The 14,778-nt window shown below is 44.2% G+C and overlaps 1 protein-coding gene across 8 annotated transcripts in view; it reads right to left on the bottom strand.

The window, feature by feature from the left end:
* KIF23 (kinesin family member 23) overlaps positions 1-14,778 on the bottom strand; it is a 31,142-nt gene that overhangs the window by 14,386 nt on the left and 1,978 nt on the right. For 5 of the 8 annotated variants that reach the window (XM_084781164.1, XM_084781166.1, XM_084781162.1 and 2 more), the window contains exons 3-10: positions 13,853-13,981; positions 5,842-5,947; positions 5,518-5,654; positions 5,075-5,184; positions 4,220-4,390; positions 2,002-2,043; positions 536-648; positions 88-209 (exon numbers count right to left, since the gene is read on the bottom strand). In XM_084781164.1, the coding sequence (XP_084637290.1) occupies positions 88-209; positions 536-648; positions 2,002-2,043; positions 4,220-4,390; positions 5,075-5,184; positions 5,518-5,654; positions 5,842-5,947; positions 13,853-13,981 (930 nt within the window). The remainder of the gene's footprint in view (positions 1-87; positions 210-535; positions 649-2,001; positions 2,044-4,219; positions 4,391-5,074; positions 5,185-5,517; positions 5,655-5,841; positions 5,948-13,852; positions 13,982-14,778) is intronic. The other 3 variants (XM_084781165.1, XM_084781163.1, XM_084781160.1) reach the window with 1 other exon arrangement.

A 14,778-nucleotide genomic window follows, 5' to 3' on the forward strand; every position in this document is an offset into this window, starting at 1 on the left:
CACCATGGCATGGCAGCCCCTGATTTAGGTCATCTTCAGAAACTTAGAACTGAATTAGAAAAGACAAGACCCACATACAAACATTACCTGTAAGACATTGTCTCCATCAGCATCCAGGGGAGCTTGGACAAGTTTAATGCTGAACACACTGTGTGAACGACTGGACTCTCTATTCAAATGGGTGTTAGCAATACGTCTCTTTTTCTGACCTGTGAGGACAGAGAAACCACTGATTATACCCAAACTCAGCCATTTTTTATACCTGCTCTCCGATAAATCCACAAGGACTGCTGTCAAATTGCAGCAACAACTTTAAGGGTTAAAACCATCAGTTCAAGCAGGGCACGGTGGCACAGGCCTTGTAAATCCCAATACTCAGGAGGCAGAGGCAGGTGACTCTCTGTAAGTTCGAGGCCAGCCTGGTCTACAAAGTGAGTCCAGGACAGCCAAGGCTACATAGAGAAACCCTGTCTCAAAACAATAAAGCAAACAACAACAAAAACCAGTTCACACTTTTCAAACTCTAGTTTCTAACCTCTCCAAAAAACTTCAAAAGCCTCTTCTGTAGATTTCACTTCTACTTCTGTGCATCCCGCAACATACATATTGTGGTTCTTATCCTCTCGGAGCGTTTTAGACTGCGGGAGCCTGCGGGAAAGAAAGAAAGGGTTAGTTCCCTAAAGGAGATACAACTGTCTTCCTGTAAGACTAAGGTTAAAGTGCCAAGCAACACAATATCGCCTTTCTTCTCCGCTCATTTATAGAACCCAGAGCCTCATGCGAGCGAGCTCAGCGCTGTACTACCAAGCACATCCCCAGCGAGCTCAGCGCTGTACTACCAAGCACATCCCCAGCGAGCTCAGCGCTGTACTACCAAGCACATTCCCAGCTTTTCTTAACCCTAGCTCATGTTCTAAAAGCTGGATAGTCTATGCACCGCGTAGTCCTGACACATGGTGAGGGCTTCTGGGGTTTATGACAGAGGCACCACATGGCAAGACAGAACAAGCATGCTCCCATGACATCCATCCTTTAATGGATGTAAATTTACTTAAGATTCCCCCAAAGAAATGTTAGACTTGAAAAACAAAACAAACATGATTATACAGTCAAGATTAGTATAAAGCAGGAACCAATTCTGTCTTTGACATTTGCTCTAAGCACACAAAACACCACAAGCAATTAGACTACAACAGCACTGTAGCGCTACTGTAGGCACACAGGTAGGCAGCACAGCAAGCACTTTCCTCATTTACAAGATCAGTGTATACAACTGGCTCTGCCCTTCACAGCAATGCAGATAAATTCAGAAAGGGCTTAGTGTATGCCAGGAGTGACCATGCTCAAAAAGAGGCATGGTGAATTCTAGTCTGCAGTCAGTCAGTTGAAGGTTATGTAAGAGTGCTTGCCTATTTTGTTTTGGTTGACTTTTTTTTTTAATGCCTTTATTTTACATGTATGGATGTTTTGGCTGTGTGTAATAAGTCTGTGTACCACATGTAGGCCTGGCACCCACAGAACTAGAAGAGGCATCAGATCTCCTGGAACTGAAGTTACAGATGTTTGTGAGCCACCACATGGGTGCTGAGAAGCAAACATGGGGCCTCTGGAAAAGCAGCCAGTGCTCTTAATAACTGAACCATCTCTCCAGCCCCATGTTTTAGTTAATTTTATTTATCTGGGCTTCAATGTGGAGGACGGAGGACAACCTACAAGTCAGTTCTCTCCTTCTACCATGTGGGGTCCAGGGATGGACCTCAGGTTAACAGGCAGCAAGCACCTTTACCTGCTGCGCCACCTCACCAGGCCCACACTCCGTTCTGTGAATGGTGAGGAGGGAGACATTTACCAGCCGCCATCACTGATAATCAAGGGAGGGTTTAGAGGTAGCCGCCCGCCCACCGGCAAGGAAAAGCAAACTACTTACAAACATGCCACATATGCCCCCCACTAGTGTTAACTACACCCTTCTCCCTAAGGAGAGTCAACATCATCACATACACAGACTCTGCGCTCCTCATAGGTGTACTGCAGCCATTCCACCTACCGAAGGAACAAGGCAGACATTACTGCTCTAGAGTAAGCAGCATTTCGGTCTAGACTAGTGACAGTGACAATGAAGCCCACTTAAAACCCTCTCCTCAGAAAGGGAGAGGTAACACCATCCTCACATTAAATCCACACTCCTGCTACACATTCTAAGCGCACACGAAAGACCCTCAGGAAGGCACTCTTGTCTTCTTTGCATGACTAAATAAACCAAGACAGTATCACCCAAAGCAATGTCACACAGACCGAGCCAAACAAACTGCAAACACTGAGACATAAAAATAACTGGCAGTGCTGGGCACAGTGAGGGTACACCCTTAATCTCTGTGAGTTCAGGACTAGCCTGAGCCAAAGGTTAAACAAAAAGAAAAAGAAAGTTAAGTGGTAGCAATGAACAACACCACAAATGTTTAGGTAAAATAGATACACACAAAACTGGAGTTGAAACAAAGGACAGTTTAAAATGCATGTGTGAAAACATTTTGTAAAATGGGAAATTTAACAAATACAAAAGGCCTTGCCTCATACCAGGTGTGGGGGTACACACCTTTAACCCCAGTACTGGAGGTAGAGACAGACAGATCTTTGTGAGTTCAAGGCCAGTCTGGTCTACAAAGAGTCTAGGACAGCCAAGGGTCAAGGTTAGGGTCTCAAGAAACAAACAAACCAAAAAAAGAAAAAGGGGCTGGAGAGATGGCTCAGTGGTTAAGAGTGCCACCTGCTCTTCCAGAGGTCCTGAGTTCAATTCCCAGAAACCACATGGTGATTCATAACCATCTGTAATGTGATCTGATGCCCTCTTCTGCCCTACAGGTATACATGCAAGCAGAATACTGTGTACATAATAAGTAAGTCTTAAAAAAAAAAAAAGGCATTGCCTCTAAGACCTTAACTCTCATCTCTCTACCCCACCCCAACCCCTGAAGACACGGTTTCTCTGTGTAGCCTTAGCTGTCCCGGACTCTCTTTGTAGACCAGGCTGGCCTTGAACTCACAGAGATCCCCCTGCCTCTGCCTCCCAGAGTGCTGGGATTACAGGTATGCACCATGGTGCTTGGTGTTTGGCTAGGTACTTCTCTCTTAATTCCAACATTCCAGAAGCAAGAAGCCCCTTTATCCAGCTTGCACTTGAAGCTGGGTTTGGTGATGCTCACTGCTATCCCAGTGCTTAGAAACTGCGGTAGGAAGAGCACATGTAATTGGAGGCCAGTCTGTGCAGCAAAGCACCACCGCCTCAGGAACAAAACAGTGCTCATCGAAGAGTGGCTAAGGAAAGCGAAAGCAAAAGACTCAAGACCTTCAGATTTAATTCACCTAGCCACTTTATACTTATTTTACCAATCATTAGTAGTTCAAAGATTCTGAATGAATATCCTTTTTTGAAATGCAATTCTGTAAGAGCCATAGAAATTCTTTTATTAGGTATGGCCTCAACCATGCACTTTTCCTATTAGCGAACACACTGACATTCGTGGACATCAGCCTGTTTTCAGTTTAATGGGTTTTTTTAGATCCAGCTGTTCCCACAACACACATATACAGAAATGTTATATGTAAGACAAAGCCGCGTGGTAACTGGTCTTCAGATTCTGCAAGGCATACCTAAGGACTAGCATTTACCTCTGGCAGAACGACAGTGCAATGCAGTTTTACACTCATCAGCAATAGATAAGTTAAGAATTACTTGTTTAGACCAGGATCCATTTCACAGAACTCACAAAGACACAGAGGCTGCAAAACTCCCAGCACTGTCAGGGCGTTGAAAAGTGCCCCAAATACTGCCTATAAAATAGAAATTTGTCTCAAACCTAAGGCTAGGTTTTCAAAATCAAATTCCAAGACGGAGCTTCAGATCACTAGGCCTTAACCTGCTAGCTTACCAATATAGCTACAATCTAGTTAAGACTGAAAGTATTGCTGGGCGGTGGTGGCACACGCCTTTAATCCCAACATTCAGGTGGCAGAGGCAGGCATGTCTCTGTGAGTTCCAAGACAGCCAGGGCGACACAGAGAAAAGTATTCACTGAGCATGACTCTATGATTATTATTTCTGTGCATTCTGAAAAAAAAAATGCAAAACAAACATTACTCCCATTTAGACCTAAAGAACCGTGGCTTGATAGGTGTAGTTTTCCAGCGTTAACCAAAGAAGACTGTCTTCAGTACTTACTTGGGCTTTATGGGATCAAACGGCACTTCTTCCAATAGATCATATATGTAATTATTATAGATTTCGATGTAAGAGACAAATACGCCATAGACACTGTCTTCATCAACCTCTTCTGCTTTGCAGAATTCTTGTACATTTATCATATCTGCAAACTCTGGATCTGCTTGTCGCCTAAAACAAGAAACAGATCCCCTGAAGTCAAATTTTACCCACTGCGAGTTAATAGTAAAAGTAGATAGTACCTGTGTTGGCTGGCTTTACATCAGCTTGACACATGCTGGAGTGTTTGGGAAAGGGGACTCTCAATTGGAGCAAACACCTACCTCTATGAAGCTGGCCAACTGACAAGCCTGTCCAGCATTTTCTTTATTAATGATTGATGTGGGAGGGCCCAGGCCACTGTGGGCAGTACCAACCCTAGGCTGGTGGTCCTGGGTTGTATGAGAAAGCAGGCTGAGCAAACCACAGGGAACAAACCAGTGAACGGCACTCCTCCATGGCTTCCGCATCAGCTCCTGCCTTGAGTTCTTGCCTGAATTCCTTCCGTGATGGACCGTTACTTGGAAGCGTAAGATGAAATAAATCCTTTCCTCCCCAAGCTGCTTTGTTCAAGATACCAGAGTGGAAACAAACTCTAACAAATGTTCTGCCTTAAAACTGAAGTCATAAAGCAACCTTATTCAGATACAGGGTGAGTCAAAGACAGCCTGAGCCCTCGAGATTTACAGAGCAGGCGCAAATATCACAGAACTCAACCGTAAGAGCAACTTTCCTAATTCATATTCATCTTCCCCAGACCTACAGAGACTGCAGGACAGAATTCCACCCAACCTGGGTCACAGTGACGCTACTCACTTGCTAGAGGGAGTCTTCGGAATGGGCATGGCTTCTCTTTTCTGCCGCTCTAACAAGGCATCAACTTCACACTGTATTTCCATACTGTTCCTATCGTTAGACTTAAAAACCTAAAAGAGAAGTAAAAAAAAAAAAAAAAAAAGACTTTTGAAAAGAACTTTACTTAAAGAATAGAAACACCTAAAAATAGGAAGCGTTTTAACATCTGAGCTTTGGGGGAGGGGAATACGAGTTGCTGGCCTGCAGCTCTTAAGTCTCCTGCTTCTGCCTCCCAAGTGCCGCCATCATAGGCATGCACCCACCACGCCCCCCACATCTGAATATATGTAAGGTTCAAAGTATCTCCGAGGCTTTTGTTCTTCCCCAGAGCCACCACATCCAGAGATGGCTCGGTCCTGTCTCTGTCTACAGTGACCGTCACAACCCAAGGGAATTGTACTTACATAACGTTTTGCTTGAAATGACCCTATGCTGTTAAAGATCATGTTCAAACACCGAGGAAGCAGGCCTCCGTACCCTGGGGAACCTGTCATGGTGTGGGTCTTTCCACTTCCCGTCACACCATATGTAAACAAAAGACCTACAGTGTAGCAAGTAACAATGAGTTATAGTCTTAAAGGCTCACACAACATTTCATTATATTTAAAACACTGAATCTAACAAACCCAAAAGAGGGCATCGCTCTAATGAGTTAAATCTGAAGTTTATGTCAAGCCAAATATATAAATACTAGAAAACAACTTTATCATAAGATCAGAGAAACATACCGTTCTTGCCATGGATGAGGTCATCCACCAAGGGATTAGCTACAACATCAAAGAGCTCCTTCTGGGTGGTATGGGTGCCAAACACTCGCTTAAACGAATACTGAGTCTGTGGAGAGAAGAGAACCAACACACACGTGAAACACATCTGTCCTACACTTGGAATGTTTCTGTTTATCATGGATACAATGCTCTTCCTGTATATGTGCCTGCCCGCCAGAAGAGGGCACCAGATCTTACTATAGATGGTCATGAGCCACCATGTGATCACTGGGACTTGAACTTAGGACCCTCGGAAGAGCAGCCAGTGCTCTCCAAGTCTCAAGCCATCCTTCCAGCCCCATAAATAAATAAATTTATTAAAAATTTCAAACATTATAGTTTTCTACTTGTTGCTGCTTTCTTTTTTTTCTCTCTCTCTCTCTTCTTTTGAGTGTGTTTGTATGAAAGAGTCTGTATCTAGTCGTAGCTGGCCAAAACTTGCAATGTAGACCAGGCTAGCCTTCAGTTTTCAGCGGATCTTCCTGCTCCTGCTTCCAAGTGCTGGGATCACAAGCATGTACCGCCACCTCTATCCAAGGTTTTCTATTTTTTTCTTTACAAAGGTGTAGCAAGAGCCAACAAGCTGGCTCAGTAGGTAAAGGCACTTGCCTGAGAAGCTACATGGTGAAAGGATGGATCGGTCTCCTATAGGTTATCCTATGACCTCATAAGTACAGCCACGCACACAGACAGACAAAAATAATATAAAAGGACATTGCAAATAGAACCGCAAAATAACAAGCGTACAATATTTGACAACTGGAAATAAGTTACAAATATAATCTTATCTGAGTTTTTTGTTTGTCTGGTTTGGTTTTTTAACTTTCCAGACAGGGTTTCTCTCTGTCCTGGAACTCAATCTGTAGACCAGGCTGGCCTCGAACTCAGAGATCCACCTGCCTCTGCTTCCTGAGTGCTGGGATTTAAGGTGACTGGCCACCACCACCTGGTGCTATCTAAGTTCTTATAAAAAAGTAAATGTTATTTTTAACACTGTATGCATGAACACACATATATAATTTTTAAAGACAGTCTCATGTAACCTAAGGTAGTCTTGAATTCACTATGTAACCAAGGATAAACTTGAATTTCTGAGCCTCCTGCCTCTACCTCTAGAGTGCTGAAATTACAAACATATGCTAACATATGCTACCATGACAGTGGGACATTTGTTCCAGATCCCCCACGAAACCAAAATATGAGGATCCCAAAGAGCACTATTTAAATGGCACAGTAATTGCCTTTTTCTTTTTTCTTTTCTTTTCTTCTCTTTTCTTTTTTAAGACAGAGTTTCTCTGTTACGCAGAGCCCTGGCTGTCCTGGTCTTTCTTTGTAGACCAGGCTGGCATCGAACTCACAGCAATCAGCCTTTTTCTGTTTCCCAGTGCTGGGATTAAAGGGATAGCCCACCATGCCAGACTCATTTGCCATTTAATAATCTTTAAGCCAGGGAAGCCTGGTCTACAAAGTGAGTCCAGGACAGCCAAGGCTACACAGAGAAATCCTGCTTTGAAAAACCAAAAAAATAAAAAAATAAAAAATAAAAATAAATAAATAAGCTTTAAGCTATCCTATGTTGCCATTATACTAACACAATGGTTACTCTTCTGTGTTACATAGAGAATGACAAAGAAGCATCTGTCTATATTCAGTATAGATACCTATTTTTTTTTCCTGAAGGCATTGTGGGGGTTGGGGGGGGCGCACATAACTGGGGACTAAACCTAGGGCCTTCCTCACATATGAATGGCAAATGCTCCACCACTAAGCTAAATCCACAGCCCACTTCTGAAGACTTTAAACACACAGTTTAACTCATGGAAGTGAGATTTTACATTTTGGGAGAAAGACACAAATACACACACACACACACACACACACACACACATATATATAAAATTCTTCTATTCTTTTGTTTGTTTGGTTTTGGTTTTTTGAGGGTTTTTTTGAGACAATGTTTCTCCATGTAGCTCTGGCTGTCCTGGAACTTGCTCTGTAAACCTCACAAAGATCCGCCTGCCTCTGCCTTCTGAGTGCTGGGATTAAAGTCACGTGCCACCATCACTCAACCTGTCTATTCTCACTTTAAGTGCACAAGTGCTTTGTCTTCATGCATGCATGTACTGTGTGCATGCCTGGTGCCCATGGAAGCCAGAAGAGGATGTCTGATCCTCCAAGTAAGAGCTAAAAGAAGTTATCACGTGGGTGCTGGGAACCAAACCAGATCCTCTCCAAAAGCAGCAAGTGTTCTTTACTGAGGAGCCCTTTCTCCAGCCCCTCAAACCACTGTTTTATAAATAATAAGTAAGATTAAAAACCTGTCAGAAGCCGGGTGTGTTGGTGCATGCCTTTAATCCCAACACTTGGGAGGCAGAGGCAAGTGGATCGCTGTGAGTTTGAGGCCAGCCTGGTCTACAAATTGAGTCCAGGACAGCCAAGGTTATATAGAGAGACCCTGTCTCAAAAAACCAGAAAGAAAGAAAGAAAGAACACCTCCTCCTCTGGAATAATAAAACAGGTGCAAGGAGGTACATGCTCAAGTCCTGGACAGTAGCAAAGCTACAGTAGCAAAGCACAGCAGTGCTCGGACTACTCAACCTCCACCAAGCCTCGTGTTTGTATGCACTTTAGACTTATTTGTACAAACTTGGAATTCAGTAAATCAGTATTCAATTCCCATTGTATCCTCAAAGATCTGCTGCCCCACCAACCTTCCTGATCATTCATTCTTACTTAACCCTAACTTCCTGTTTTGACAAACAGGACAGAAGGTGCATATCCCTCTGGCACTTATATAAAGAACAGGAAAGAGACAAAAGAACACAAGTACAGACAGGTATCCCATGATGCTCAGTTCAATAAGAGACCACAAACTACGGTGGTTCCCTAAGATTACAAAGGTGACAAACTCTTTTGCCTAAAGGAAAAAAGCACAGCATTATTACTCCAAGTGGTGGCACTCATATAAACAAACCTGTTTTGACAGGTACAGATGCGCTGTGGTACAACTGCCCACTATATTCCATACAGCAGTGTGCTGCTTTGGTCTGAGAGCAATAGTCTGTGTAGCCTCAGTATCTGTTATGGCAGTCTATCTAACAAATGCAAGCACACACAGGTCATGTTCACCAAATGGTGAAACTGCCCAGTGACCTCAGAACACACCTTCATCTTTAAACAACGCACAGCTAGCAAGTGTTATTATAAAGGAGGCACACAGAGTGACCAGGGAGTGAGGTGCTCTTTATGCTGGGGTGGTCTGAATATCCTGAGGAAGCAAACTGAAGCTGAGATTCAAGATGAGGGGGCATCCAGCTTACAAAGGAGAAGCCCAGGTTATCCAGAGCGGCAGGTAAGCACGATTCTGCCTCACAGAGGATCCCAGGCCTGAAAGATAAGGCTGGGGAGATAAGCAGGAGGCCTGCAGAACGGGATTTTACCCATTTACAGACTTTACTCCTTGAGAGATTTCGCTCAGGGAAATGATAAGATCTCTTTCTGTTGCAAAACCACTCTTGCAGCTCAGTGGAAACCATTAGACAAGATCCTCTGTAAAAGCAGGCAGACCAGAAAGGCCGTGGGTGCTACTCAAAGCATGCCCAGCACACCAGCGCTTGAGAACCAGTTGTTACCAGTCCTCCTTAACACCAAGAGCCATTACTGCCACCTTCCACAGCCCCTCCTCTGCCTGCAGTCAATGTGCACATCCCCATGCACAGGTTAGAAAACAGCTGTCAGGGAACTCATGCTGTTCCCATCCAGCACAAGCTGAAGTATCCACTGCCCTGAGTCAGGATAAAAACACAACCGGGCATGGTGGTGTCCGCCTTTAATCTCACACTCAGGAAGCAGAGGTGGCAGGTGGATGAGGGCAGCCTGAGTCCAGGACAGCTAAGGCTACACAGAGAAACCCTGTCTTTTAAAAAAAAAAAAAAAAAAAAGATTAAAAACACTTCCCCACATAGACAGTTTGATTAGTAACAAGCTCGGAATAAGCTAGCGGCAGGAGACGGTCAGGAAAGGATAATCTGAGGATCCACTCTACAGAGCTGACAGGGTGTTTACACGTGACCAGATATGAGCAGATGTCAAAGGAAAGCCGCTTCTAGGTTTTTTGCGCTGGGCAACTGGACAGCAATAGCACCATCTTTTGAAAAGGCTAAGAAGAAAACATTTAGAGGGTAGTGCGGCCTCAAGAGCAACTTTCAATATATAAAACTTGAGATGAGTAGGGCAGTGGTGGCTCAGGCCCCTTAATCCAAGCAGAAGCAGGAGGATTTCTTTGAGTTTGAGGTCAGCCTAGTCTACAGAGTGAGTTCCAGGACAGCTAAAGGTACAGAGAATCCCTCTCTCTAAGAAATAAAAGAAATAAAAGAAAGAAAGAAAGAAAGAAAGAAAGAAAGAAAGAAAGAAAGAAAGAAAGAAATGATTTGGGCTTGCCATAAAAATTTCAGAACCTTTAAAGCCATGGGAAAAATAAAAAGAGTCAGTCCCTGGGTCAGGCATAGTGACTCACACCTACCTGTATTCCCAGCACTCAAGAGGCTAAGGCAAATTCTAGTCCAGCCCAAGCTACTGTGTGAGATCTCAAAAGGAAACAAAACAAACCCCAGAAAACAGAAGACAAGAAAGAGGATAAGAGTCAGAGCCCTGGACACTAGTGCTCAGAGGTTAGACAGAAGACAGCAGAGGGCGGGCAGTGACAAACAGCCAGGAGTTGGAGGGAGCTAAGAGAATGCTTCAGGAAAGAACATGCTGGTGAGACAGCGAGGACAAATTTGGCAGCGAAGAGGACATGGGAGGTCTAAAGAACAGTATCACTGCAGCAGTGTGCACTCGCCTGAAAGGCAGCCCAATGTGGTGGCTCAGGCCTGGAATCTCAGCATAAGGAAAGTAAGACAGACCAAAGGCCACAAGTTTAAAGTCAGCCCAGAGTACAGCAGACTCTAGGACAGACAGATCAGAGGGTAAGACCCTGTCTCAACAAATAAAAGAATGAGTGGCAGACAGCATGAATCAATCCTCTATTTTCTACATTCCTGTGTTCCCACCACTTCAGCAAATCTGACTTTCTGCCTTTTTATATGAACTACTTGTCTACCAATTGTCAATTTAGGGTATAAAGCCTGTAAAGGCAGTCTTACTTGGAAAAACTACAACAACAAGAAGCAAAGCCCTTCCCTATCAGCTAGTGACTACCTTCCTACAACATTTGAGAAACTAATAGAATTCTATATCTATCTATCTATCTATCTATCTATCTATCTATCTATCTATCTATCTATCTATATCTTTCTAGAGGAATGTTAATTCAGAATACGGCTGTTCTGGCAAAAGATCACATCCAAAGATCTTCTAGGTCTATGTCATCTGGCTGAAATACAAAGACACCTTTAATCCAGGAGGCAGAGGCACACATATATAAGTTCAAGGCCAGCCTGGTTTAGAGCAAGTATCAGGTAAAGAAAAGCTTAGATCCAGGCGTGGTGGTGCATGCCTTTAATACCAAAGGAAAATAAAGTTAGTTTGTAGAAGGAAGTACCCATGTTTGAAAGTGATGTCTAAGCCGGGCATGGTGGCGCACGCCTTTAATCCCAGCACTCGGGAGGCAGAGGCAGGCGGATCGCTGTGAGTTCGAGGCCAGCCTGGTCTACAAAGCAAGTCCAGGACAGCCAAGGCTACACAGAGAGACCCTGTCTCGAAAAACAAAAAAAACAAAAAACAAAACAAAAAACAAAGAAAAAACAAGAAACAAAAGTGATGTCTAATTGAGTGGCAGAAAAGGTGACAAATCAGAAGATTTGACAAAATAGGATACTCTCAAGAGTCTGGAAAGGAAAGCTACTTAAGAGGCAGTTTTAAGCCACGTATACTGGCGCCCACCTTTAATCCTAGCACTCTGGAGGCAGAGGCAAGTGGATCGCTGTGAGTTCGAGGCCAGCCTGGTCTACAAAGCAAGTGAGTCCAGGACAGCCAAGGCTACATAGAGAAACCCTGTCTCGAAAAACCAAAAAGAGGCAGTTTTACAGAGAGAGGAGGCAGACTTTATCAGGACAGCAATAGAGAGATAGGGTGCAGAGCGAGAACTCAGGTGAAGACAGAACCAGCCAGAAAATGAGAAAAAGCCAGAATATTAGAGCAGACTGCTGAGATACTCTGAGGCCAAGCAGAGCAATTCTGGGTCAAGAGAGAAGCCAGATTAAATAAATCAGCCAGGAAAAGAGTTTGAGTCAGAACAGCTGAGTTGAATCACCCAGCCCAGAGCTCAGACAGAACAAACAAACAACGGTGAGCTTATTAAGCAGTAAGTCTCAGAGGCTGAAAACCTCCTAGGCCTAGCTTAGATTGTACGGAGGATAGAAGCTTCCAGGACCAGGCCTCGGTTAGCAGAAGGAGACAGTTAGCCTTGGAGACAACAACTGAGCCAAGAGAATAAAAGTTAATTTTACCTATCTTTCCATTCGTTGTTGTTGCTATTGCTGTATTTGGAGCAGGTCTCCCTCTACAGCACAGGCTGGCCTGGAAGTCATGACCCACTTGCTTCAGCCTCCTAAATGCTAGTACTACAGATGTGAAATACCGTGCTAAGCTTGGAACAGATGATTTACAATTTATGCACTACACTGCTAAATATAAAACCTCCGTCCAACAGCTTGGTAATATACCTCGGTAGTACGACATTTGCCAAACATGCAGGAGGCCTTAAATTCACTCCCCAACACTGCAAATAATTAACAAAACACTCTCTAGGTACTAATAAGTATGGTGATACGTGCCTAAAATACCACACGCAAGCTGTGAAGGCAGCAAGCTCACCAGTTCAAGGCCAGACTGAGCTACAGAGAGATGCCTAGCACAGAGCAAGGGCCTGGGTTCAATCGATCACTAACACCACAAAAGTTAAACAACAGCAAAGCTCTCAAGGCATCAAGTGATACACACACCTCTAATTTCAGCACTAGGAGACCAAAACAGGCGGACCAGAAGTTCTAAGGCCAGCCTGGGTGTGGCGGTCTGAATGAGACTGTGCCCCCCCACCCCCAAGCTCATATATTTGGCAGTTTTGTTGCCAGGTGGTGGGTTGTTTAGGAAGGAGTAGGAGGTGTGGCCCTATTGGAAGAGTTGTGCAATGGGAGGTGGGTTTTAGGTTTCAAAAGCCCAAATGAGGCCCAGTGTCTCTCTCTTTCTGCCTCATGGCTATAGATCAGAAAGTGAACTCTCAGCTACTGCTCCAGTGCCATGCACACGTGTCACCACGCTTCCCACCATGATGATCACGGACTCGCCCTCTGAACCGCTAATGCTTTCTTTTATAGGTTGCCCTGGTCATGGTGTCTCTTTACAGCAATACAACAGTGACTAAGGCACAGCGCCACATGGCGACGACTTTCAGAGAAACAAAATAAAACTACTTCCTAACAGGTTGATCCAAATATACAATACTACGCAGATGTAGCTCAAGTGGCAGAGAACATTTGCCTAGTATGCACGAGGCCCTAGGTTCAAGCCCCGGCAAAAGGAAAAACCACACAAAATGCCTATGAAGTGAATATATATACATATATATATATATATACACACACACTATGAATATATATATCCAATTTTTAGAAATCCCCTGAAAGCCAGGCAGTGGTGGCACACATCTTTAATCCCATCACTCAGAAGGCAGAGGCAGGCAAATCTGTGAGTTCAAGGCCAGCCTCGTCTGCGTAGTGAGTCCCAGAACAGTCAGACCTACATAGCAAGGCCCTGTCTCAAAAATACCAAAGAAAAAGAAAAGAAAAGAAAGAAAGAAAGAAAGGATCCTCTGAAAGCAATCCTTTGATTCCAACATACCAAAAGTCTGTCTGTGCACCCTAGCTGGCACTCAGGCCTCCTAGATAAGGTGGCTAAAGTATTCCTTCCCCCTCTTCACTCACACGAGTTGTTAAATTCAAAAAAAGAAAGCTTGGTTCCACTAGGACCGTACCTCCTTGTAGTCTCCATTCCTGTTCAGTCGATACCCCTCAGGCGTGTGGAGCTGCACGGTTGTACTATTGACCACTTCTACACAGCATTCTTGGTCAGGAAAGCTCAGTGGGCGCACCCTACAGTACACCTGGAGAGAGAAAAGTGTTTAAACCAGGTCACCTTTTTGCCTGCTTCTCTTTTGGGTTTTTCTGTTTGGTTTGGTTTGTCCGTTGACTCGGTAGCCCGAGCCCAGGCTGGACCCTCAGCAACCCGCCTGCCTTAGTCTCTTGTTGCTGGGACCGCAGGCTTGAGCCACCGTCAGTGTTCAGCCCTGAGTTCATTTTCCATTTCAGCTGCTGTCCACTCATCTACAAATATCTGGTCTTCAACACAACCTCAAGTCGTAAAAAAAAAAACAAAAAAGCTGCAGCTCAGAGTGGTCAAACGCAAAGATGCATTAAATCAAAATAAATTTAGGTTAAAATATTAAACTGTAGTTTCTCTTCACTGTTGTGCACAAATAAAATTGTTCTAACAGAAACAGCTGGAAAAGCCATTAAATTCTTTAGAACTGGATGTCATTTCACACAGCCAGCTCAGGTGAACATGGTAGCACACACGTGTAGTCACAGCACTTGGAGGACAGAGGAACTCATTGAAGGAAAACCTGTCCAGCTGCGCTCACAGCGGGTGGTACAATAGAGACCCAGAGACCCTCTGCAGTGGCAGTGAGGTGTTGGAATTCAAAACACTTCAGAGCAAAATAACCCTCTTTTCTCAGGAGGAGGTGGTAACAAAGTTGGGTCTCTGTGAACCTTGAGTGCGGGGTTCTCCTTGAGAATGTGGCAGCTACCATATATAGGTGGGAGAAGGCTAGGACCTGAGTACAAAGTCCCCACCCCGAAGAGGCAGGAGTTTCTGATCATTTAACTTGTCAAATCTAAT

This window comes from Acomys minous, assembly GCF_964271855.1.
Source record: "Acomys minous genome assembly, chromosome: 5".
NCBI classification, from domain to species: Eukaryota; Metazoa; Chordata; class Mammalia; order Rodentia; family Muridae; genus Acomys; species Acomys minous.